Below are 22,327 nucleotides of genomic sequence, written 5' to 3' on the forward strand. Positions count from 1 at the left end.
GAGCCCGATGCGGGACTCGATCCCAGGACCCTGGGATCATGACCTGAGCCCAAGGCAAAGGCTTAACCCACTGAGCCACCCCAGCACCCCAGCACCCCTGCGCTCTCTTTTTAAAAAAGGGTTTTCCTGGTTATTTTTGGGGGGGGGGGGGGGGGGGGGGGCGTGTGCACGTGTGAGGGGGGCAGGGCAGAGGGAGGGAGAGGACCTCCAGCCGACTCTGACACAGGACTTGGTGTCATGACGCTGAGATCCCGACCAAGAGGCGACATTCCACTGACTGAGCCGCGCAGGCGCCCCTCTTCGCCCCTTTCAGGACCTCTCGTACCTGGACTGCTGCACACCAGCTGGCAGGATAGGGCCCACCCCAGGGAGCCTCCTCCGCACCCTTGCCCATTCCTTCTAGTCCCGCTGAGCCGTGCAGACCCACTGAAACCTGAGCTTGGCACCACCGGGCTGGGCATTGTCAGGCGCCTTAGAGCGATGTCCCCTGCCCTCATCTTTCAGGGCCCAACCAGCACACACTCGGCTTCAGGCTGGGCTCGGGGACACCTGCCAGGTGCTCAGGCTGCGTGCTGGGGTTGGCTTTGCAGGATGGCAGGCAGTGAGGGCTGGGCTCCGTGTCTTTCTCTTGGTGGCTGCTGGACCAGCCTGGAGGGTGCTGGAAGTACCTGCAGACAGCATTCAGGTCCGGTCCTGGCTTTGCCTCAGACCTGGGGCCTTGGTGCTGCACATGGGGGTGGGGTGGACGGGACTGGTGGTTCTCAGACCCTGTTCCTTGGTCACTGGGCAGCTTGGTGCCTGCACAGGGCCCCACTCTTATCTGTGCTTATATGTTGGGTTTGGTTTGATGAAAGTCTTCTGTTGCTAAAAAAGATAACATGAAAACCACGAGCCACAGAACCCTTTCTGTGGTCCCCACCCACACACAGTGGTAAGAGCTTTCACTTTTGCTGCAGACCATGGTGAACACGTGACCTGCTTGCGGCCGAGCCCCCGGTTAGGAATGCTGACTCTCTTCACTTCCCATTTCTCTGGGAACAGCCAGCTTCACACAAACCTCCCCTGTGGGGGCTGACCCCCAGGTTAGGGTTAGGTGAGGGGCCTGGGGCCCCCGACGGGGCAGGAGCACACAGGTGCCACAAGCAGGGCGAGCCACACAGAGTACCTGCTCTAAACACACAGTGTTTCCTGCGCTGGGCTTGTGGAGGACCGATGTTCCCCACACAGGTGCTCCACTGGCCGGACTGGCCAGATGAGCATGGGAATGACGGGGGCAGGGCTGTGCAGAGCCGTCCCTCTGCAGGCTGCTCAGAGGGGAAGCACATCGGGCCTTCTCCCTTCCTCTGGGATGGCTGGCCCTGGGCTCACATTTCAGGGACCATGAGCACCTGGCAAGGAGGGCAGAAGCTGTGGGTGTTTGTGGGAATTCTTGACATTGAAGTTGTGGATATTCGTGGTCCAGGAACCGGGCTGTGTTCTGGTGGGACCACTTGAGTAGACACATGGATTTCTATTCAGAGGACAGCGTCTCCTCATTATGTCAGGGTGTGGGGCCGGGGCCCACGTGGCCACTCCAGGGCTGCAGGAGCCCCATCAAGGCGGATAGCTCCTGTGGATGGACACAGGTGGGCTGAGTGTGGCCACAGCCTGCGATGAAGTCGCATGTGTGGGACAAGGGCAGCCTATCCAGCACCTGCACTCCAGCAGTGACTTCTGACCCTGATGTTTTTGGGGACCGGCTAGGCCCCTAGGTCAGTGGCTAACAGCCTGTACTATAGGCCCAGGAGCTCTCCCCTCCCCCACCCAGAGAGGCAAGTACCAGTGCCCTGGGCCCAGTGCTCTTCCTGGGTCCCTGGCTTCCACCCTGGGTGTTCATCCTAGGAGGTGATTCTGAAGGGTGATGAAGTCCCTTCTCCCATGACAGTCTGTCTCTGTCACCCCGACCCAGGTGTCACATATAAAGAAGTGCTCAGCTTCAAGCCTCCCCGGCAGCTGGGGACCAAGGTCTCCAAGGAGACGGCTCTGTGAAGACCCGTGGGCCCTGAGAGGTGGTGAGGATGCCTTGGGGATCCTGGCTGGGGCTCCTACCTGGAAGGGCAATCCTAACGATCACTGTGACTTGGCTGAGGCTTATGTCCCAGGAGACCTCGGGTTCCACGGATGCCCCCACCCGCCCAAGGCTGTTACCCCGCTCTCAAGGTTCGGACTTCAGTCTAAACTTGGGGGAACATCTGGACCTTCTGGACAGGATGTCAGCCTGATTGGGGACTGGCCTCTGACTCCCTGAGCGATGGTCCCCTCCCCCAGGTGCAACAACAAGCCTCAGAGCCTGTGTGGAGCTGGGGGGTGAGGCTTGGGGTCAAGGCCTGGCCTCTGACCTTGCCTGCTCCAGCCCCAGCTGAAGCCCAGCTGAAACAGCTGAGAAAGGACAGGGCGGGCGCACAGTGCCTACTCAGGGATGTCTGTCCTGGGGGTGTGGCTGTGGACTCCCCTGCACCCCCAGCCCAGAATGGGCCCACACAGCTGGAAGGAATAAACCCTTTTGTAGAGAGCGCACTTTGGCTTTTCCAATTCTCAGACTGGATCTCTGCCTCTGGGCGTCTGAGCTGCAGCCTGGCACAGAGAAGCTGGCCATGGGGTACCAGGCCCTACTCAGCAGCTGGGCTGGGGCACCTCCTTCCTTCCAGGTCCACAGGGAGCCCAGAGCCTGAAGCCCCTGTCCTGGGGATGGGCCCCGCCTTCCTCTAATGGCTCAGATTCGGGAGCCCGACGCCAGGCACGGCCTGATGAGGACGGGGTTAGGCTCCGACCTGGGGCTCAGTCCCAGCTGTCTGGGCTCCCTGTGCTCTCAAAGCCAGGCTCCTAGCGAGGAGGGGTCCCGCTTGGCGCTTTGAGACTCCTGTGGCACCCCAGCGCCCTTAGCGAGCCCTCTGCCAGCCAATGGACGTCGCGGAGAGCGGACAGCGGGGTCAGGGGCCCCTCCGGGGCTCCGGCGTCTGCCCTGGCTCCTTCCACCTGTCCGACGGCGGAGGCGCGAAAGCGGGGCCAGGCCATCCCCCTTCTTCCGGCCTGGAGCTCGGCCGCACAGGCGAACCGCTGGCCCAGTCAAGCATGGTCAGACAAGTTGCCAAAGCGGACACGGGCTTCCTCCGCTCCGGGCTCTGCGACGGTCGCCGCCCGGGACGCCCCGCCCCGGGAGATCCTGGGGGGGAGGGGGCGCCCCGGGCCCCGCCCTAGAGCCGCGTGACCCGGGATGGCCGCTCAGTGTGCGCCACTGCGCAGCCGCCCTGATTGGCGCAGGGGCGGGCACCGGACCCCGAGAGCCCGTCGGGGTCCTCCCAGAGCCCCGGTGGGGCTCCCGCAGCCCGCGCTGGCGGGTGCCTGGGCCGGGAGCGTGGGGGCCCCGCGGGGTCGCGCGCCGCGGTGGGGCAGGGCCCTCTCGGGGCCGCCGTCGGGGTCGTTCCGGCACTCTGGGGAGCCGAGGACGGGATTGGTGGCGCCCCCGCCTCAGGGGCCCCACTTCCAATACCCGCGGGCCTCAGGCCGCGCGCACCCGGCCCCGCCTTCTAGAAGCCCGCCCGCCCCCGCGCGCGGCCCCCCGAGGCCCCGCCCCCGGAACCCGCCTCGAGGCCCCGCCTCCGGAACCCGCCTCGAGGCCCTGGGGCCCCGCCTCCGGCGAGCGAGCGCCGGGCCCTCGGCCCCGCCCCCACGAGGCCCCGCCCCCACGAGGCCCGCAGAGCCGCGGGGTCTCCGGCCGGCGGCTCCCGCGTGCGCGCTCTGCCCGGCGGGCGGGCTCTGGGGCTCCGTCTGCGCCGCCCCCGGTGCCGGCCTCGTGCTCTCGTCGCCTCCTCCCTCCCCCGCCCGCACCTCCCTCCGCTCGGCCTCCCGCCTGCCTCGCCCCGGCTCGCCGCTGCGCCTCCAGCCCTGGCGAGGAGGGGCCCCTGCGCGGCGCCGGACGGGACGGGCTGCGGGTGTCTGACGCCTTGGCCCGCGCGGTCCGCGAGGGTCGGGTGACCTTTGGGGCGGACGGGGACACTCCGTGGTGCCGCCGTGACGGCCCGCGGGGCGCCCCTCCCTCCCGCCCCTTCGCGTAGCCGCGTCCGGCTCGGGGCTGCCGGGGGAGGTGGAGCCGCGGCCCCGGGCGTCAGGCCCGCCCCGCTCCGGTCAGGCCGCGGGGTTTGGGGCGGCGGGGGCAGGACCGTGTCGGGTCCGAGTCTCAAGAGGCCGGAAACCTGTGCCCGGGAGCCACCCCGCGGACTCCGACTGCGGCCGGCGGCTCGTGCGGTGCCTGGGTTCTGCGCGTTTGTGCCCCGGCTCCGCGAGCGCCGCCCCACTTGTGTCCCGGGGGTGAGCGGCTCCCCGGGGCTGCCCGCAGGGAACGGGCGGTGCGCTCACCTGCTTCCCCGGGGCGGCCGGGCCATGAGGACGGCGCTCGTGTACCACGAGGAAATGACAGCCGCGCGGCTGCTCTGGGACGAGTAAGTGTGAGCTTACACTTCAGGGAGCATGGGGAGGGGGCTCTGGTCGCTGAGCTCGGTGTCCACGCAGCCCCGAGTGTGAGATCGAGCGTCCTGAGCGCCTGACCGCCGCCGTGGAGCGTCTGCAGCAGGGTGGCCTGGAGCAAAGGTGTCTACAATTGGCAGCTCGAGAGGCCTCAGAGGCGGAGCTGGGCCTGGTGCACAGGTCAGACCCCCCCCCCCCGCCCCCGCGGAGCCACGCACCACAGAGGCCACCGCCTGGGACGTGCAAACGCCCAGCCCGCCCGGGTCTTGAAAACAGAGCTCCCCTCTCTGCCTCAGTTTCACTACTGGGTGGATAGGGGAGGGAACAGTGAGGTGGGCGGTCCCACCGGGGTCCAACTCCTCCCTCTCCTCCCCTCCCTGCTGGGTTGGGGGTGACCTAGTCCTGACTGCCTGCCCCTCTGCAGCCCAGAGTATGTGTCCCTGATGCGAGGAACCCAGGCCTTGAGCACCGAGGAACTACAGGCGCTGTCTGGACAGTACGATGCTGTCTACTTCCACCCGGTGCGGCCCTGGGAACATCCCCCACGCCCCCCCCAATGCACGTCTGCCTTTCTGTGCCTGTTTTACCTCCGGGGGCCCCCCCAACGTTCAGGAATGTGCAAATGGCCTGCGCACCCTACTGGCAGCAGCTGCTGGGACCCGCACTGGGCAACAGCCAGGGCAGAGCCTGTGGTGTAGACGGCAGGGGCTCATGGGCACCCCCACCCCCACCCCGCAGAGTACCTTCCACTGCGCCCGGCTGGCCGCGGGAGCTGCGCTGCAGCTGGTGGATGCTGTGCTGACCGGAACTGCACACAATGGGCTCGCCCTGGTGAGGTGAGGGCTGTCCCCTTCCTGGGCTGCTCCTACCTGTGGATGGCTGTGGAAGGGCACAGGATGAGCCCAATGGGTCAATCTTCACCCGCAGACCTCCGGGGCACCACAGCCAGAGGGCTGCTGCCAATGGATTTTGTGTGTTCAACAACGTGGCCATAGCAGCCAGATATGCCCAGAAGCGGCACGGCGTGCACAGGTGTGTCGGGGTGGCTGTGGGGTGGGGGCTGCGCCGGATGGAAAGTGGTGGGGTAGGCTGCTCCGAGACCCCATGTGGTGCTCTCCCGTGCAGGGGTGGGCTCCTCGCCCCCAGGTCGGAGGCCCAGCCCCTCAGTGGCCTGTGTACTCCCTATCCCAGGATCCTCATTGTCGACTGGGACGTCCACCACGGTCAGGGCATCCAGTATATCTTCGAGGATGACCCCAGGTGAGCTGGGGTCACTGGCCTTCTCTGCCACCCCTGGCTGGGAGCCATGGGGCTGAGGTCCTGACCTTTGAGCTCCAACTTCTGACCTGGGCTGACTGTCCACAGTGTTCTTTATTTCTCCTGGCACCGCTATGAGCACGGTCGCTTTTGGCCTTATCTTCGGGAGTCAGATGCAGACGCTGTTGGGCTAGGGCCAGGCCGAGGCTTCACTGTCAACCTGCCCTGGAACCAGGTGACCACCCCTCCCCCCAGCCCTGCTCCCAGGCCTTCCCCCTGCCCCACAGCCCCAGGTCTCCTGAACGTAGTCCAGGGCATCCTTCCAGGGTCACCCCCTGATCTTGGGCCCCAGGAGTGAAGACCCCAGAGCCTCCCACCCCCCATCCAAGTGCCCAGCTCTGATGCTCAATGGCCGCAGGTTGGGATGGGCAATGCGGATTACATGGCCGCCTTCCTGCACGTGCTGCTCCCTGTGGCCTTTGAGGTAACTGCATGGGGGCCCCCCCCCGCACGGGGTTGGTGGGGGGAGCGTGGGAGGGGGATTCTGTGCTCGGAGCCCCCCCCTCTGCTGGAGCAGAACAGAGCCCCGTGGGTGGGGGCCACTCTCTGGAGGGGCCTCCTTCACCCCCGCTCCAGGCTCTGTCTTGCCTGTCCCCACCTGGCCCTGTCCACAGTTTGACCCTGAGCTGGTGCTCGTCTCAGCAGGCTTTGACTCGGCAATTGGGGATCCCGAGGTGAGGTCTGGGCCTGGCTGGGGAGGGCGTCTGGGGTCCCGGGGCCGGGCCCCCTCACATGGGGCTCTGGTTCCAGGGGCAGATGCAGGCCACTCCCGAGTGCTTCGCCCACCTCACGCAGCTGCTGCAAGTGCTGGCCGGCGGCCGGGTCTGTGCTGTGCTGGAGGTGACTGGCGGCGAGGGGGGCTCACTGGCTGGGTGTCAAGGTGCAGTCAGAGGGGGCCTGCTGTACGCGGCGGGGCGTCCTGCTTGGGCTGGTGGTGCCCCGGTCCGCTCACAGCCCTGTCCAGTCGTGTCTGTTTCCTCCCTGCTCCCAGGGAGGCTACCACCTGGAGTCGCTGTCTCAGTCCGTGTGCATGGTGCTGAAGGCGCTGCTGGGTGACCCTGCCCCGCCCCTGTTGGGGCCCATGGTGCCTCAGCACAGGTACAGGGCAGGAGGCTGGGCAGGGCTGGGGGTTCGTGGCCAGGCCTGACTGCTCCTGCTTCTCCCCACAGTGCCCTGGAGTCCATCCAGAGCGTCCGGGCAGCCCAGGCCCCTCACTGGACCAGCCTTTGGCAGCAAGGTCAGTGTGGCCCAAGCTGGGAGTGGGGTTGCTCCCACACAGTGGCTTTGACTCTGAACCACTCCCTAGGGTCGACACCCACACTGAGTCTCAGCACGTGCTCCCCAGAGAGGAGACCCTCCCCTGTATCGCCTGGGGGACCCAAATGCAAGGCAGCGGAGGCCCAGACTTCGGCTGTTCTGAGTTCACTCCTGGACCGGCTGCACCTCTGCGCCACACCCCCTGTCCGCACGGCTATTGCCCTGACTGCGCCGGCTGCTGCCATGGTCCTGCCCCCCGACATTCTCCGTCAGGAGGAGTCAGCCCCAAGGGAGGAGACACAGGCCTGGGCCAGGTGGGCAGAGCAGGCAGGCCTGGGGAGAAGGGTGGGGCTGTGTGTACATGGGCGCCATGGTATCTGTGTCACTTCCTGTCCACGTGTCCCTCTGGTTTCCCGCCAGGCTGCACGAGGCCCTGACCCAGGACACGGCTTTCACTGCACTTGGGAAGGTCCTGCATCTGTTGAATGGGATCCTGGATGGACAGGTGGGGGCTCCTGGGATGGGTCGAGGGCGGCCATGGAGCTGGGGGCAGGGCCCCTATCCGGGGAGGGCTGGATGGTGCAGAACCATGTGGATCCTTTCTAGAACTACCCTTAGGGACGAGGTCACAAGTTCAGGGTCACTCAGTGTCCTCAACTACATGCTCTCCGACAGTAAGGGGAAGGCGGTGATTTAAAGTACAGTTTTAGCACCTTATTTCCAGAAGTGCAGCGGTCTGAGCTCAGGTCGCACAGACAGCAGCTCTGTAGACAGGGACTAAGAACAGGGGCAGATGTGACTCTGTGCCTGGCTGGGGGCTGCCCTCGACAGGTGAGCAGCGGCATCGCGACAACCCCAGCGGCAGCCTCCACTCTGGAGGTCGTCCTTCGACAGGGCTTGTCCCACGGAGCCCAGAGGTAAGCCTTCAGGGCATGGCCCGTGGGCACCCCATGCCTTCGCGGGGCCACACCTTTCCTGTTTCCCACCCTGTGAGGAGGGCTCTGGAAATGGATTCCTGGCTGGGTGAGTGCAGCCTGTCCTGGGGCCACCTTCTCTTCTAGGGTGTTCTGTGTGGCTTTGGGACAGCTGGATCGGCCCCCAGACCTTGCCAATGATGGGTAGGACACTCAGGTTGTATGTGCATCTGGTCCCGTGTGTGGGTGGGCACGTCATCCTGGGTTCCCACGGTGGAGGGTAGGCAGGGCCTCCGCTTCTGCTGTCTGGGCTCTGGAGGGTAAGCCGCAGCTCACACCCGTGCACGTGTGCTCACCCTTCCCTGGAAGGAGGACCCTGTGGCTGAACATCAGAGGCAAAGAAGCGGCTGCCCTGTCCACGCTCCACGTGTCTGTGCCGCTGTCAGGGGTGAGCGGTGGGGTGATGGGCAGGGCAGCTGCCGCTCATCGGCGTCCTCAGGGGTCCAGTTTCTGGCCTTCACCTGTCCTGCGTGGCTTCCTGTTGGGACTGTGGGCGGTGGGGTGATTGCTGGCTGAGGGGCTGGGCCGTGCTGCTGTCCTTCCCGCAGACGACGGGTGGGTTCTTGAGCTGCATCCTGGCGCTTGTGCTGCCCCTGGCCTATGGCTTCCAGCCTGATCTGGTGCTGGTGGCGCTTGGACCAGCCCATGGCCTCCAGGACCCCCAAGCTGCACTCCTGGCTGCCCTTCTACGGGGACCAGCGGGGGGCCGAGTCTTGGTCCTCGTGGAGCAGGTGAGTGGGGCAGGGTGGACGTGCTGTTGGGGGGTGGGATGGGGAGAGACTAGTGACTCGCCGCTTCTACCTCTGCTCCTGGCCCAGGAGTCCACATGCCAGCTTGTGGGAGTCCTGGCCCGGGTGTTGCATGGAGACCCCCCCCCGAGCCTGGGTCCCTTCTCCGTGGCCTCCCCAGATGACGTGCAGGCCCTGGTGCACTTGAGAGGGCAGCTGGAAGCACAGTGGGAGATGCTGCAGGTGGCTGGTAAGGCTGGCGTCAGGGCTGAGGCTGGACGCAGGGAGTGCAGGGGGACAGTCCTGCCATAGAGATCAGGGGAGAGAGGAGCTCTTGTCCTGGGGACTGAGGTGCTGTCCTGAACCTGCTCATCGCGGTGACAGCGTGATTGTACTTTTCTTCCCAGCTCCTTCTGGAGTGCCGTGAGGTGGTAGCTCGAAGTCCACCAGAGTGGAAGTCTTCCCATCCAGGAGATGCAAACATTCGCCAGTACACCACGGCTGGAGGCCTTTGCGCGGAGGGCCAGGCCACGGAGCTGTGGAGAGCGCTGGCTCGGGGGCACTCTGTCCACGGCAGGGACCTGGAACCTCCTCCAGGGGCCCACCTCTTCACAGGTGGCCCCATCCTCACGTCCTACGCTTCTCTGAACCTTAAAAATAAAAGTTGTTTTACCAGCAGGAATGGGTTTATTCAGGAATAGCAGAGAATTGCAATTTGGGACAAGGCTATGGCAAAACCATAGGCAAGTTCAATAAGTGAAAAGGAACATTATTTTATGGAGAAGTAGGAAGCGGGGAGGGTTTGTTCTGAATGAGCGTCCACTGGAGAAGAGCCAGAGGTCAGGATGGTGATGATTTTCTGCACTTGATCTTAGCCAAAAGGCCGAGAAGCGATGGTGGTGATGATTTTCTGATGATTCTCTGCCAGTGGTTCTTCTGGTGGCCCCTTCCTGTAGTCGCGTGGGGAGGCACAGCTGCTCCTCCAGCCTCCCCATCTAGCACCCAGGCACACTTCAGAAAGTTTCCCTTTATTAATTTCCACATTTCCCCCCTTTTGATCAAGACCTTTCTTTCTTCGAAAGCATCACTGATCAAGAGTCAGGTTTTCCGTGTTTAGGGTTGTTGTCTGTTGGTGCCAGAAAGGACTTTTCTGCCTGTCCGGTCCTACATGGGAGGGAAGGTGTGTGCCAGTTGGAAACCACCTGAGGGCACATCTGAGTCAGGTGAGCGGTCAGGAGGGAGAAAGGCCAGGTACCTCCCGTCTAAAGTCTACATCTTCTCAAGGTTGCAAATATCATTTCCTTAGTGAGCACATGGGTTTTATAAAAGTTCTTTTGACAGTTAACAAAATACGAAACTTAAAATAGCTACTCGAAACAGAAGAAGTGACATAACAGTCCCAAACTGTGTGAGGGTTCTAACTGACACTGTAGGTCTGCAGTCGCCAACTGAAGGTAGGTATTGGCACTTACTTCAATTTAGGGGAGAAAGTTCTTCCTGGGGCAGGGGTGGGGGGGCGCGAGGTGGGCACTGAGAGAACCCGGGACAACAGTCGGCTAAGTGTGTTGGGGAAAAACGAAGCAACAGCTTAACAAAAATAGCAAAACCTCAAAGATGCACTGAAACCGTACCGTTCTCTCGAAGAGCTGGAAACAACCCTCATCCGTAATACAGCCTGCGTGGTGCAAATTCACAGACTGAATTTGGGTAAGAATCCGGAGTAAGAGATCCGGTCAGGTGAAGGAGGGACTTTTGTGAACACGAACCTTCTTCCCCTTCAAAACAAGTGAGCGGGAAACCCGTTTGTCCCAGCGTCACGGTGCAGCTGCTCCCGCAGGGCCATAAACAAAAGGTTCCCCCATCCCCGGGGTTTCGGAGACCCCCGCAGGGCACTGTCTTCCCCCAAAGGAAGGGAAAGGAGGAGACGGTGCACGGGCCTGCTCTGCACATCTCAGGAAAGCTGTTTCAGCGCGGAGGTCTTCACTTGCAGGTCGCCGGCTGGTGTGCGGGTCTCGTCAGGCTTGGGGCCTCTCTCCACCTGTCCGGTGGATCGGAGTATCTGACCTGGAGTTGGGAGGCACAAGGGCTGGTTAACAGATCCTGAGAGGGGCCTTCCTGGCAAGGTCGAAGCGTCTTTCTGGAGGTGTCTTTTCTGATAAACGATATGTCCAGGCCGCAAGATGTGGCGCTTCAGGCCATCTCCATCTCCCAGGAACTCCCTGTGCACACTGTTCTCTTGAAGCGTGGCTACTTTTAAAAACACTTTTTTTTAAAGATTCATTCATTTGAGAGAGAGTGGCGGGGGGAGGGGCAGAGGGAGAGAATCTCCAAGCTAACTTCCCCTGAGCTCCCCCACCCCGCTGCAGGGCTCGACCTCACCACCAAAGAGACCACCTGAGCCGACACCAGGTTGGACGCTCAACCCATTGAGTCACCCAGGCAACACCAAAGCATGGTTACTTTTTTAAGGTTTTATTTATTTATTTGCAAGAGAGAGAGAACGTACAAGCAGGGAGAGAGGCAGGCAGAGGGAGAAGCAGGCTCTCTGTGGAGCAGACAGCCCAATGCCGAACTTGATCCCAGGACCCTGGGATCACGACCTGGGTGGAAGGCAGATGCTCACCCAGATGAGCCCCCCAGGCGTCCCGCATGGCTACTTTCAATAGAAGAAATTAGACCCAAAGAACAATATGGAAGTGGATGTCCTTTCATTAACTTGGGTCAGAGGCCGCAGGGGCCCAGAGCATCGGAGGTCCTGGAAATCTCCACGGGTTGGAGTCTGGCAATTCCCCAGGGGGTGGATCTGAGGGTTAGAAGGACCAGCCGCAATGCTCTGGGCCCAGGTATTTGGAAGGTGTATGGACTTTGCCAGTTGAGGCTCACCAGTGCTGGTGGTGTGTGTGACTGGCTCGGGGACTGACGGGGGTGTGGGGGAGGACAGCGAAGGGCAGGCCTGCTGAAGCACCCAGCCAGTAAGAGTTCTCCAACCTCGAGGAAGTTTGAGGGGTTCCCTGGGTAGGGACAATCTTTCCTAACAGAATTTTAGTCACAGCAGCAGCACTGGCCTGTCCAGAAGAAAAAGCTTCAGTTGTGAGAAAACATAGGGGCTAGGAGCCATGGAAGCTGTAGGATCCCTTTGTGTGGACAGGTGGAGCAGAGGAGGGGCCCTTTCTGCGGCCTAATTATCTCAACGGTACTGGTTCGTGAACACTCATTTTGTCAGTAGGCCAGTGGCTTAATGGTTTATGCATAGGCTGTGGTGAGTAGTGGGTATTTTAGGGTTTCTGAGAGGGCTGGTTTGTTAATTGGTCCAACCAGACTTCTTTTTTTATCAAACCAGCTATTACCAGATTTTCCTTTTTTGGGGCCAGTTTTTTGGATACCTCTGGTTGGTATGCCAAAATTATCATTTGGGAGAACGTTGCTTGGGACCATGACAGAACAGAGGCTTGGCTATTGGTTTTTTCTTTTCTTTTCTTTCAATTTTCTTTTGAAGTCATCTCCACACCCAGTGTGGGGCTCGAACTCACAACCGGAGACCAAGAGTCCCACACTCCACTGGCCAAGCAGCATTTTGGCAGAAGTATCAGCAGGATTATTACTCTGGCCTCCAGGGACTTTCTTCAAAGTCCCCAAAACTATGTCTTTATGATCTTTCCAAATAATAGGGTTAGGTTTGCATTTTCAGCAAAGCACACAGGGGCTGAGCCCTAAGAGAGACGTTTGGGACCCAGCTGTGACAGCAGCCAGCCAGTCCCAGGAAGCCTTGTAACTGGATCCAAATGTAGTCGTTGTTCTGAAATGAGGCCCCCTCAGTACTGTTACCGAGTTTGAGTAAACTGCAGCTTTCCTCCGGAGATTTTATGTCCTATTAAAGCTGATTTTTTTTTTTTTAAGATTTTATTTATTTATTTGACAGAGATCACAAGTAGGCATAGAGTCAGGCAGAGAGAGAGGAGGCAGCAGGCTCCCTGCTGAGCAGAGAGCCCGATGCGGGACTCGATCCCAGGACCCTGAGATCATGACCTGAGCCGAAGGCAGCGGCTTAACCCACTGAGCCACCCAGGCGCCCCTAAAGCTAAAAGTTTTAACAGGCGGATGCCGCCTCCTGCGCGTGGAGAAAGGCAGACAGTGCGTCCCGTGCGCGTTGTAACCAGGTGTTGTCTACAGAAAGCTTGGTACCTCGACTCAGCTTCTGAGGTTGTGAACAGTGAGAAGGGCTCCGGAACCCTGGGGCATTTCTGTCCAGCTGAAGGCCAAGCCATACTGGCCTAGCTCACCTACTGAAATCCTGGAAGATGCACCCCACAGGTCCCCTATGAGGAGTTCGCTGTGGGCGGGAGCGCATGTCCTAGCACCTGGGGCGGGAACTGCAGGGTGCTGCTGGAGGACCTGGACAAAGCTCCACCCCCCCCCCCCCACAGGCTGTCTCGCAGGTCAAATGGGCGTTACAGGGACTAGTGCAGGGAATAGCGAGGCTCTGAGCTTTGTAAGCCGGATGCCCTGAAGGGCTTCTAGACTATTCTTTAATTCTGGGGAGAGGTCTTGAGGGTCTGTTTGCGACTCGATGGGAGGCTCATTGTCCATTCTGCGAAAATCAGCCAAGGACTTTGCCGATAAAGAGCAGGGCAGCGGATCCAGCGGGAACAAGCGAGCAGTGTACCCGGACGGGGCCCCGGCGCCGTCAGAGACAAGCACAGGGAAGATGCCGAGGGGCCGTGTACCGCCCCGGTCGGCTGCTTCGGGCGCAGTCAGTGCGCTCAGGGAGCGAGGCCCACGAGCAGGCTCCGCGGGGTTAAAAACACAACCGGCCGCGTCTCAGGAAGGGGGTCCCCCGAAAGCACTGTGGTTTCGGGGCCCGCTTCTCAGCGGTGGTTCTCTAGAGCAGCGCAGGTCCGGCCGGGCAGTCCAGCTCTGAGAAGGGGACCTGGGCCAGGACAAGGCCTGGGGCGCCCGCACACCGCGCGCGCGGAGCTGGAAATCCGGGGGGAACTCACCCTCCAGCCCCGGGTCCGAGGCGGCAGCGGGCTCCGTGGGCTCCGGGGCGCCCGCACCTGTCCTCGCGGCCGCCCGCAGCCCGTGGGGGTCCGCGCCGGGGTCCACCGCAGGCCCGGCCAGCCACGGGGCCGGCACACGCGGTTCACTCGGGAGCAGGAGCCGTGCAGCCCGGGCCCAGCGAGCCGCGGCAGCGCCGGAGCAGGGAGCTGGGAGGGCCGGTCGTGGCAGAGAAGCGGGAGTCCAGGGCGCCCGGGTTTCTCCCTGCCGCAGCTGCAGGCCGGTGGGCTTCCCGGAGGAGACGCGGCGCACAGGCCCGCGGCACGCGCTCGGGCTGGGTCTGCGGCGGACGCGGCGATGACCGGGGTCCAGCTGCGGGCCCCGCTCCAGCCCCCACTCCTGGCGTGCGCGGTCCAGCCCAGCGAGCGCCCCCTCGGTCCGCTTTCACGCTCCCAAGCTCCGAAAACTCGCGAAACTGTGACCCCCACCCCCTCAGTCCAGCCCGCCGCGGGCCTCGCTCCCCTCCGCGGCCCCGGCCGCCAAGCCGGAAGTGCCCTGCCCGCCGCCCCGCCCTTCCGATGACGCAATTCCGGCACGACCGCTCTAGAGATCCTAAGCGGGCGCGGGGGCAGTGACGCGGCGGGCGGAGCTGGTGGTGGCGGGAGCGGGGGCTGCGCTCACGTTGCGGAGTGAGGCCTCGCCCGGGTACCTGCGCGCCGCCGCCCCCGCGCCGCCGCCCCCGCGCCGCCGCCCCCGCGCCGCCGCCCCCGGCGCCGCCCAGCCCGGGCGGTCCCTCTCGGTCGCCGACAGAGCGTGCAGAGCGGGCCCCGTCCGCTGAGTACGGCCCTCGCGGTCTCCTCGGGCTTGTCCCGCTCCGTGACCCCGGAACGGGGAAGGCCGGGGGCCGGGACAGGCCGGCACGCTGCGGGCTGCTGCGGGCGGCGGGGCGGCGGGGCCGCCGGTGCTGAGCCTCCGGGTGAGGTCTCGGGTCGCCCGGCTCTCAGCCCCGTGCGGTCCGCTCCCGCGTCTGCGTCCGCGAGGCCGCGGTGCCGCCCGGCCCGGTGCTTTTCCGCCTGCCGGGGGCCGGGCGCTGAGAGGGGTGGGCATGGCCAGCGTCCCGCAGCTGTTGGACGACCTGTGCGAGGCCCTCCTGCCGGCCGCGAAGGCTCCCCTGGGCCAGCGCGGCGCGAGCCGGCAGAGGGCAAAGCAGAGCCTCAAGAGGGTGGCCTACAGTGCCCTCTTCACGGGCCTCTTCCAAGACGAGACTCGGAGACTGCAGCCTGATCTCGCGAAGCTCCCGGTGAAGAACAAGGTCCTCATGCTGTCCTTCGACTTGAGAGTGGGCGGTCTGGGCCCCGAGGCCGACCGTCTGGAGGAGCTGGTGGAGGAGCTCCTCGCCGCCCCTCGCGGTCCGCTGCTGGAGGTGGGGTCCGTTTTGGACCTCCTGGTGCAGCTGGCAGGGAGCGGCCCCCCTCAAGTGCTGCGGCGCAAGAGGGACTACTTCTGGAACAACAGGCATGTGGGGCGAAAGGTGCCCTACGGCGGCTACGACTGCTACGACCTGAGTGTGTGTGAGTTGGACGTCCAGTCCTTGATCTCCAGGGAGGAGTACTTATGTCAGGACATGATCCAGAAGGCGCTTCAGGTGATGGAGGCGGCCCCAGGCACCGGCCTGCCCACCACGGGGCTCTTCTCCTATGGGGATCCTTGCAGTGACAGGTTTGAGAGAGACACCCGGGTCTCGCTCTTCGGCGCCCTTGTGCACAGCCGCACATACGACATGGACGTGCGGCTGGACCTGCCCCCGGTGCCGGACAGTGCGGACCTCTTCGGACTGGCCATTAAGGTAGAGTGTGTGCTTTCCTGGGTCCAGCTCCTCCGCAGCTGGAAATGCCTCCCTTGACCTCCCCTTGGTCATGCTAAACATAGCGTAACCCTCGAGTCCCTGTCACTTGGTGGCCGAGCTGTGGCGAGGCAGGGCTGCTGGCCTGGGCTTCACCTGGGTGGGCGGGGACCCCGCTGCAGCGCCTGCAGACTCTGCGCTCTAGGGTTGCTGTTTACATTTGATTGCAAGGAAGTAGCCACACACAGCGGAGCCCTCCTACCGTGTGCGCCGCACTGTGTCCTTCCTCCACCTGTAGCCTGGGGTATTTCCTACTTTAGTAAATCACTGTGGGTCTTCGTGTTTTGCGGCTTTATAAATGTTGCTGAAACATTCCAGGGCTATCATTACTCACTGATTCCCTTACTATGAAAAATTCTCGCTATAACACACTAAATTTTTCTGTTTACTGTGATTTTTTAATTTTTTTTTTAATTTTTAAATAATATAAAGAATTTACTTACTTATACTTACTTATCTGAGAGAGAACGCACACGAGCATGGGGCAGTGGCAGGCAGTGGGAGAAGCAGGCTCCATGCTGAGCAGGGAGCCCGACATGGGCTCGATCCCAGGACCCTGGGGAGTTCGGCAGATGCCTAATGGACTGAATGCCCCAGATGCCCCTACTATGATTTTTGTGTGCTGGGTTCCCCAAAATGGATTTTCCAATCAGAGCCATCTCTTGAAAAATTCCATTTTAAGTTAATATTGATGCCTTTATGTGTCCTATGCAACTGGAAATTGATCATCTTACTTGATCTCTTAAATCACTCGGTGGGAGTAAAAACATTGTGTAGTAGCTACGTGCTTGGCAAAAGTAGAGGAAACATTCTGCTGGGTGTTTCTTGGGGGGAGTCCAGGAATTCTGACCACACTTGGGTGAAATTTAGACCCAAAAGCTTATATGATGTTTCCTTCTCTCCTGTGGTCTCCAGGTTCCTCAGAGTGTGGATCAGTCTGATGATGAAGGGTTCCAGTCGGCATCTAATTTGACTCCTGACTCCCAGTCTGAACCAGGCATGACTCCAGACATCGACCTGTGGGACGCTGTGCTCACCTACGAGGCCAGCAGGCGGAGGTGCTGGGAGCAAGTTGGATGGTACTTGAGCCTTTGCCCCTAATCACAGCCCTTCGCCCCCACAGGATGTGAGCATGGCCTTTACTCAGGAGAGCTCAGGCCATTGTTTGTAGAGCAGCTATGATGGGATTAAGAACCGGGAAGTTTCAGTCAGGCTCGTGTGTGGCCTGACCTGGGTCCCAGGACATGAGAGAGATGCTGAGGGACGGACTTGCAGGCTTCAGAGAGGTTTATCAGAGAGTCCGTTGGCAGCGGAGTGATGTGCTACGGCGAGGGCCCCCAGTCGGAGCTGTGGAGGGCAGCCCGCAGGCTGAGCAGTCAGGGGCAGGCGCGGTCTTCACATCGAGGACTGACCCTGGTGCTCTCTGGTGGACAAGTTCGGTCATCACAGTGCTCCCCTGGGCCCACCCAGGTCCAGAGGCCTCTGCGCAGAGGACTCTCAGAGTCTATAAGGCACTGGTGTCGCTCAGAAGCTCCCAGACTGGGGCTGGAGGACACATATTTCCCACTATCTGCTCCTGGGACCCTCTTGCCCTATCTCATGTGCTGGTAGTTCTGTGGAAGACCACTTTGGGGAGCACGGGATGGAAGAGGCAGGGTTAGCAGGGGTACAGTGCCTTTGGAGCAGCGTCTGGGGGCCAGCAGGGTCTCCTGAGGATGGACACGTGCCAGGGTGTAGACAAGTACCAGTCATGTTCGGGCACCGCTCCTGCTGGCGAGGTCATCTACCCTCCCCTACCGCCCTCCTGCAGTGGGTTCCTCTGCAGTGGATGGCCAGCTGCCTGCTTCTCTCCGCACCACTGGTGGAGGTTGCCTTGTCTTTCGTGTCCTGCAACTTTCTGTCTGGTGTACAAAGCAAGTCTAGCCATCCCGCTTGCCGCTAACCCCTCACGTGTCTCAAAAGCGGGCCAACAAGTTAGCACTTTCTTTTGTAAATACTTGCTCCGTGGTGTTTCATTCATTAGTTCCTGCTTCTCAGGTAACTGTTGAGGAGATAGGGTCGCTCACCAGACCTCTGTCCTTGCCCTCCTCACCTCCCCCAAGCATCATCCTCTGCCTGCTCTGGTGCGAACCTGATCCCACAGGGCCCTGAGCCAGGAGGCTTTCTGTTCTAGATCCTTTGGCAGATCTTTTGAACTTGTTTCAGTTTAAACCCAGTCATCCGCTGGTTTCCTACCATGATCTCTGGCTAGTGAGCAGTTGGGGAAGCTGCTGCCCTCCGCAGCCCAAGCTGCCTGTGCGCCCTCAGCCCTAGGACCGTAAACTCTATCCTCCGAGAGCCTGGAGGACCCCTCTCGCTGCTTCAGCCTGAGCACCCACGGAGGTCTGAAGGCCGCCCTGCCTGCTGCCGGCCTTCCCTGCCGTTTCTCTGTGGCTCTGCTCATTCTGCGGGGGCGGGGGGGTTGGTCTCATTATGTTCACGGCTGAGTTCTCCGTGGGGACAAGGGGAGTTTGGTGTTTTCCTTCATGGGATTTTCTGCCTTCGCTCTGTTCTCAGAGGGTGCACGCGTGGCCTTAGTGGTGCTCGTGCTGACCCTGGAAGAGCGGGCGCAGGAGCCGCTGGGCTGAGAGATAGGACGGCACCTGAGGCGTCCGCCTGCCCTCCGCGACTCCCTTGAGGAACCTCAGAAGGACTTTGGAACCCGAGAGGCCTTTCCTCATGCTTCTCTCTCCCGAGGGAGTGAGGGCAGATGTCCGTGGTCTGGCCACGGCCCACTTGCCAACCTGGACGCCTTGGAACTGGCCTGTCTGTCCCCCGCAGCCCTCCTTCATCCTCCACACAGTCGGTGCTGCCCTCCAGAGACGAGCACATCGTTGCTCTGCCTGCGACACCGTGGCTGCCCGGGTCTGCAGCGAGGGCCAGTCCTCCCGCGAAGTCCTCCCCGCGGCCCCTCAGCTCCGCTCACACTGACTCTTTCCTCTTCTTGCTGCTCCCAGGGCCTCTTGGAGCCCCGCCCTGCCCTGGGATCCCAGTCGGTGCTTCCTCCGTGAGGCTGGGCGTGTCCTCGCCGCCCCCTGCACTCACAGACTTGCTGGATGAGGGGAAGGGGGATTGACAAGCGTTGTCAATTAAAAAGGAGTTTTGGTTTTTTTTTTAAGATTTTATTTATTTGCGAGAGAGGGACAGCTGGGGTGCTCAGTCAGTTAGTTAAGAGACTGCCTTTGGCTCAGGTCGTGATTGCAGGGGCCTGGGATCGAGCCCCACATCGGGGGGGGGGGGGTCCCTGCTCAGCGGGGAGCCTGCTTCCCTGCCCCCCCAATCCCTGCTCCCCCTGTTTCTTTTCTCTCTTTCTATCTCTCAAATAAATAAAAATTAAAAAAAAAAAAAGGTTTTGTTTATCTGCGAGAGAGAGCAGGAGCAGGGGAGGGGCCGACGGAGAAGCAGACTCTGCTAAGCACGGAGCCTGATGCAGGACTTGATCAATGTGGGGCTTGATCCTAGGACCCCAAGATCATGACCTGAACAGAAGGCAGGCGCTTCACCGCATGAACCCCGTAGGTGCCTCAGAAGGGTTTTTGGTTTAATAGGTTCTGAGATGTATTGTTCTTGTATCTTGTGTCTCATGCCTGTTGGGGATATACACGTGCTGGTGGTCAGACGTGTGTCTTGATGTTAGACTGTCCTCAAGCTTGGAGCTGTTACCCCTTCAGGAAGTGACTTTTGTCTTTGAAGAATAAATGATACTCTTTGGAGATGCTAGACCTAAAAATAAGGTTTTTGTTTTTTGTTTTGTGCAGAGGAAGGGAAAGGAGCTGGTTAGGTATTAAAAATGAGAAGAAAAGTTTTACTTACTTATTTTTTATTTTTTTAAAGATTTTATTTATTTATTTGACAGAGATCACAAGTGGGCAGAGAGGCAGGGAGAGAGGAGGAAGCAGGCTCCCTGCCAAACAGAAAGCCTGAGGAGGGGCTCGATCCCAGAACCCTGAGACCTTGATCGGAGCCGAAGGCAGAGACTTAACCCACTGAGCCCCCCGGGTGCCCCAGAAGAAAAGTTTTAAAAAGGCTTGTGTTCCCTAAGCTCCCCTTATTAAGAAATTAGTTTTTCAGTGGATTTTAAAAAACAGCTCTTTTACGTTTTTCAGTATGGGTTGATGCTTTTCAAAGGAATATTGAAAAAGCGATACTGGTTTTTTGGGCTGCTTTTGAGTGATGTGGCTGTGAGTTCCTAACACAGCACCATGTGGAGGCAGAGCCCCCGGAGGTGTGCTGGGGGACGCCTGCAAGGCCCGGCAGGCATGTTCCATCCGAAAATTTGTGAGATTTTTTGTTTCTTGAAACTGAATCAAGGAAAGCTCAGCAGGACGTCTGGAGGGGGGCGGGGCTCTCACAGCCGCTCCTGTGCTCCCGGGACCGGGCTGGGGCTGGGAGTCCCTGCTGGGAGGGCCTGGTCCTGCTGGGGCCGCGCCGGCCGGGAGCTCCCCCTGCTGGCCGCCTGGTGCCGTCCCGGGACGCAGGAGCGGTCAGTGCACTTAGCATAAAGTTTGCCCTCATGCTTATTTGGCATGTACAGTTTTGTATGTGGCTTCTTTAACTTAGTGTAATGTCTTCGAGGTTCAGCAGGTGTTAGTGTCCATTTTAGGCCTGAGTCATCGTCCACTTTATGGACAGGCCATGCGTTGCTCACCCACTTGTCCGTCTGTGGATGCCTGGGCTGCTGCTGCCTTGGGCTGTTGTGAATCGTGCTGCTGTGGACGCTGTGTGGTGGTCATGCTGAGGACCGGCGTGTGGCCCTGGACACTGGGCAGGCGGGGGCGCTTCCTGCTGCTTCTGGTCTTAGTCCCTCTCCCCAGGCTTCTCTGTATGCGGATGAGGTGTCCGTGTCGCTCCGTCCGCTCAGTGCCCCCTCCTCTGTCTCCCACAGCCCCCCCGGCCACAGAGAGGAGCCCTACCTCACCGAGGCCGGCAGGGACGCCTTCGACAGGTTCTGCAGGCTCCGCCACGGGGAGCTGCAGGTGCTTGGCGGGGGTCTGCTGCAGGCCCCACAGCTTGTCCTGGTCAAGGAGTGTGAGCTGGTGAAGGATGCGCTGAACGTCCTGATCGGGGTCGCGTCGGCCACGTTTTCCCTCTGCCAGGTGAGCCAGCGCTGGCGTGCGGGGACAGCCCCGGCTCCATTGGACAGCCCGCCGTCGGCCGGGCACTGTGCGGGGCAGAGGGGAGCCCAGTGCAGTAAGTGGGCGGCTGGATGCCAGCCTCAGCGGTGGGCGGGGGGAGGATGCCGCAGGTCGCCAGGGAAGCTGGCTCCATGGCCTGCCTGGAGGACGTGGCCATGGTCTTCTCGTTTCAGTTCTAAAAAGTACTCGTTGATGAGCGTCCTTCTAGAACCGAACAAAAGTGAGACGTTTATGCTATTGGTGGAGCCATAGAAATGTGCTCCCCGTTTCCCTGACCATCCTCGAGAGGCACCGAGTGGCCCTCGGAGCCTTCCTTGTGCTTGGCGGGGCGTACATTCGGCCCCGGGGAGCACCTGCCGTGCAGGAAGGGGCCTGCGGTTCAGACACAGTCGCTGGCTTTACTCAGTGCTGCGGCTTCTCTCCTGGCGGTGGGGGGACTGGGCTCCTTCTGAGCAGCAGCGGCTGTTCTTCCACAAAGTGAACGAGTGCACTCGCGAGCCCGAAGCCTTTCCTGCGCGCTCTGCGGCCTCCTCTGGGGTCAGCAGCCGCCTCTCCAGCTCTTCAGCGTCGTGACCAAGTGGCTGTTCTCAAACTCGAGTATGTGCTCAGTGCGCGTCCTGGGGGTTGCCCCGGAGACATGAGGTCCTGCCTCAGGTGACTGACGGGGGTGCTGGCTTGAGGGCCACCCTCTGGAGACTTTCTAGAATGCCGTTTTGAGGCCTTGTACGAATGACCTTACTGCGAAGCAACCCCCTCCCTTTTCTTTTCAGTTTCAGTAAAATACACATAAGAGAAAATTTACCATCTTAATCACTTTTTTTGGGTAAGATGTATTCATTTTGAGAGAGAGTGCACGTGTGGGTGTGCTTGTGAGGTCGAGGGAATGACTCCTCACGAGTGTCGAGCCCATCGTGGGGCCCAAGCTCACGATCCTGAGATTAGGACCTGAGCTGACACTGGGAGTTGGACGCCTGACTGCCAGCGCCACCCAGGTGCCCCCCACGGTTTTTTTTTTTTTTAAACCAATTTTAAGTATGCTGTTCAGTGGCATTGGCTACATTCCCAGTGTTGTGTCATCCTCACCCTCCCAACCTGAACTTCCCAAACTCTGACCCCACCACATACTCTCCCCCTGCAGCCCCCTCCCCGGCCCCACTGTCTGCTCTGAGTCTGACCACTCGGGTGCCTCCGGGAAGTGGGGCCAGACAGGATTTGTCCTTCTGTGTCTTGCTGGTTTCACTCGGCACCGTGTCCTCGGGGCTCCCCAGTCATGGCAGGTGTCCGCTGCTCCTTCCTCCTCTCTCTGTTTTTTAAGGTTTTCTTTTTTTATTTGACAGAGCGCGAGATCACAAGTAGGCAGAGAGGCAGGCAGAGGGGCAGGGGAAGCAGGCTCCCCGCTGAGCAGAGAGCCCGATGCGGGGCTCCATCCCAGGCCCCTGGGACCATGACCCGAGCCGAAGGCAGAGGCTTTAACCC

At 60.9% G+C, this 22,327-nt stretch overlaps 3 protein-coding genes across 18 annotated transcripts in view; all 3 read left to right on the forward strand.

Annotated features, from left to right (window-relative positions):
• Nucleotides 1-2,557, forward strand: part of MAPK12 (mitogen-activated protein kinase 12) — a 9,367-nt gene extending 6,810 nt beyond the window's left edge. For 2 of the 7 annotated variants that reach the window (XM_059401711.1, XM_059401712.1), the window contains one exon: nt 1,949-2,553. In XM_059401711.1, the coding sequence (XP_059257694.1) occupies nt 1,949-2,028 (80 nt within the window). In that variant the 3' untranslated portion in view covers nt 2,029-2,553. Of the gene's footprint in view, nt 1-1,948 lie in introns of all 7 variants that reach the window. The other 5 variants (XM_059401709.1, XM_059401710.1, XM_059401708.1 and 2 more) reach the window with 5 other exon arrangements.
• A 1,383-nt stretch (nt 2,558-3,940) lies between these two features.
• Nucleotides 3,941-9,457, forward strand: HDAC10 (histone deacetylase 10). 7 transcript variants are annotated; one of them, XM_059401701.1, is made up of 20 exons: nt 3,948-4,478; nt 4,549-4,683; nt 4,928-5,024; nt 5,242-5,339; nt 5,431-5,535; nt 5,695-5,763; nt 5,869-5,995; nt 6,179-6,244; nt 6,435-6,494; nt 6,571-6,660; nt 6,812-6,918; nt 6,990-7,057; nt 7,166-7,391; nt 7,498-7,582; nt 7,909-7,994; nt 8,139-8,195; nt 8,361-8,439; nt 8,600-8,782; nt 8,870-9,029; nt 9,187-9,457. In XM_059401701.1, exons 1-20 carry the CDS (start codon nt 4,420-4,422, stop codon nt 9,204-9,206), a joined length of 1,977 nt encoding a protein of 658 aa, XP_059257684.1. In that variant the 5' UTR covers nt 3,948-4,419; the 3' UTR covers nt 9,207-9,457. The 7 variants fall into 7 exon arrangements, with proteins under 7 accessions (XP_059257689.1, XP_059257686.1, XP_059257685.1 ...); XM_059401700.1 differs by having other exon boundaries at nt 3,949-4,478; nt 7,127-7,391; XM_059401703.1 differs by lacking the exon at nt 6,812-6,918 and having other exon boundaries at nt 3,944-4,478; nt 6,397-6,494.
• A 5,074-nt stretch (nt 9,458-14,531) lies between these two features.
• The window catches only part of TUBGCP6 (tubulin gamma complex component 6), a 31,019-nt gene continuing 23,223 nt past the window's right edge, over nt 14,532-22,327 (forward strand). For all 4 annotated transcript variants that reach the window (XM_059401716.1, XM_059401718.1, XM_059401715.1 and 1 more), the window contains exons 1-3: nt 14,532-15,620; nt 16,593-16,756; nt 20,602-20,812. In XM_059401716.1, coding sequence (XP_059257699.1) covers nt 14,880-15,620; nt 16,593-16,756; nt 20,602-20,812 — 1,116 coding nt within the window. In that variant the 5' untranslated portion in view covers nt 14,532-14,879. The remainder of the gene's footprint in view (nt 15,621-16,592; nt 16,757-20,601; nt 20,813-22,327) is intronic.

This window comes from Mustela nigripes, chromosome 6, assembly GCF_022355385.1.
Source record: "Mustela nigripes isolate SB6536 chromosome 6, MUSNIG.SB6536, whole genome shotgun sequence".
Taxonomy (NCBI): Eukaryota; Metazoa; Chordata; class Mammalia; order Carnivora; family Mustelidae; genus Mustela; species Mustela nigripes.

What these genes read in the sequence shown, in the direction of transcription:
- HDAC10 (XM_059401700.1), top strand. Translation starts at nt 4,420, where the DNA reads ATGAGGACGGCGCTCGTGTACCACGAGGAAATGACAGCCGCGCGGCTG. An exon ending in ATCTTCGAGGATGACCCCAG is followed by an intron (nt 5,764 to 5,868) that starts GTGAGCTGGGGT and finishes GACTGTCCACAG; the next exon opens with TGTTCTTTATTTCTCCTGGC. An exon ending in TCAACCTGCCCTGGAACCAG is followed by an intron (nt 5,996 to 6,178) that starts GTGACCACCCCT and finishes CAATGGCCGCAG; the next exon opens with GTTGGGATGGGCAATGCGGA.